The sequence below is a fragment of the Cicer arietinum genome, chromosome 1, assembly GCF_000331145.2.
Source record: "Cicer arietinum cultivar CDC Frontier isolate Library 1 chromosome 1, Cicar.CDCFrontier_v2.0, whole genome shotgun sequence".
Taxonomy (NCBI): Eukaryota; Viridiplantae; Streptophyta; class Magnoliopsida; order Fabales; family Fabaceae; genus Cicer; species Cicer arietinum.
The window spans coordinates 15,765,230-15,766,137 of NC_021160.2; the positions used below are offsets into that span (position 1 = coordinate 15,765,230).

General features: G+C 32.6%; 1 protein-coding gene across 1 annotated transcript in view; it reads left to right on the forward strand.

Annotated features, from left to right (window-relative positions):
• LOC101514724 (ATP-dependent DNA helicase Q-like 3) overlaps positions 1-908 on the forward strand; it is a 10,381-nt gene that overhangs the window by 349 nt on the left and 9,124 nt on the right. Inside the window, exons 2-3 of the mRNA XM_073370844.1 lie at positions 83-223; positions 311-345. Coding sequence (XP_073226945.1) covers positions 83-223; positions 311-345 — 176 coding nt within the window. The remainder of the gene's footprint in view (positions 1-82; positions 224-310; positions 346-908) is intronic.

Consider the following 908-nt stretch of genomic DNA (forward strand, 5'->3'; position numbering starts at 1 on the left):
CACTTATATAAATCTGTGGCCAATTTCTCACTTGTTTCTGTTATTAATTTGGGAAACTTATTTTTCTGTTTTATGTTTTAAGATTTACGAGGACCTTGATTCTGGAAAACCGTCTACAAGGCTGCTTTATGTGACTCCAGAGTTGATAGCAACCCCAGGGTTTATGTCAAAGCTGGCAAAGATTTATTCCAGGGGTTTGTTAAGTCTCATTGCCATAGACGAGGTCTAGCTGGAATTTCTGTTGGACAAAGATATTTCTGTTGGAATTTTATGGATATCCTTAAAAAATTCACTTATGCAAAATTTTCAGGCACATTGCATCTCTAGTTGGGGTCACGATTTCAGGTTATTCACTCATGCTGCTACTAGCCATTTGAATTTTTATTGATGGTATTCCTTTATAGATAGTTCATGGTGGCAAGCCGCTAGCCTAAAATCAACCATAACAATATATGGTATAAGCAGCACATTGGTTGTGTGCAGGATCAACTGGCACTAGATGTTAAACTATTACTCTTGTTCCACTTAATTGTTTTTTTGTAGAATATGATATTTGTCAATCAGACATTGAATCGTATGATAATATCTGCATGATCATACATATGACATATCAAAGTTTAAAATAGATTTGGACTGCTATCTATTCTAACAATCAATAGTTATTTACATTTTAAAAGGTATTTTACATTAAAAGAAAATATTGCGATAAAGCATCAATTAGTTTTTTATTTATATGAAATTTTATGAACTTGATTTAGTTCATCAGAATTTTTTATCCAATAGTTGGATTGGTTAATTTTGTATCTCACCAAAAGTTATAAAATGGTTAAGTGGTACAAGTGTAATAGCTTAACATCTACTGCCAATTGATCTTCCACACAACCAATGTGCTGCTTATGCTATGAGAG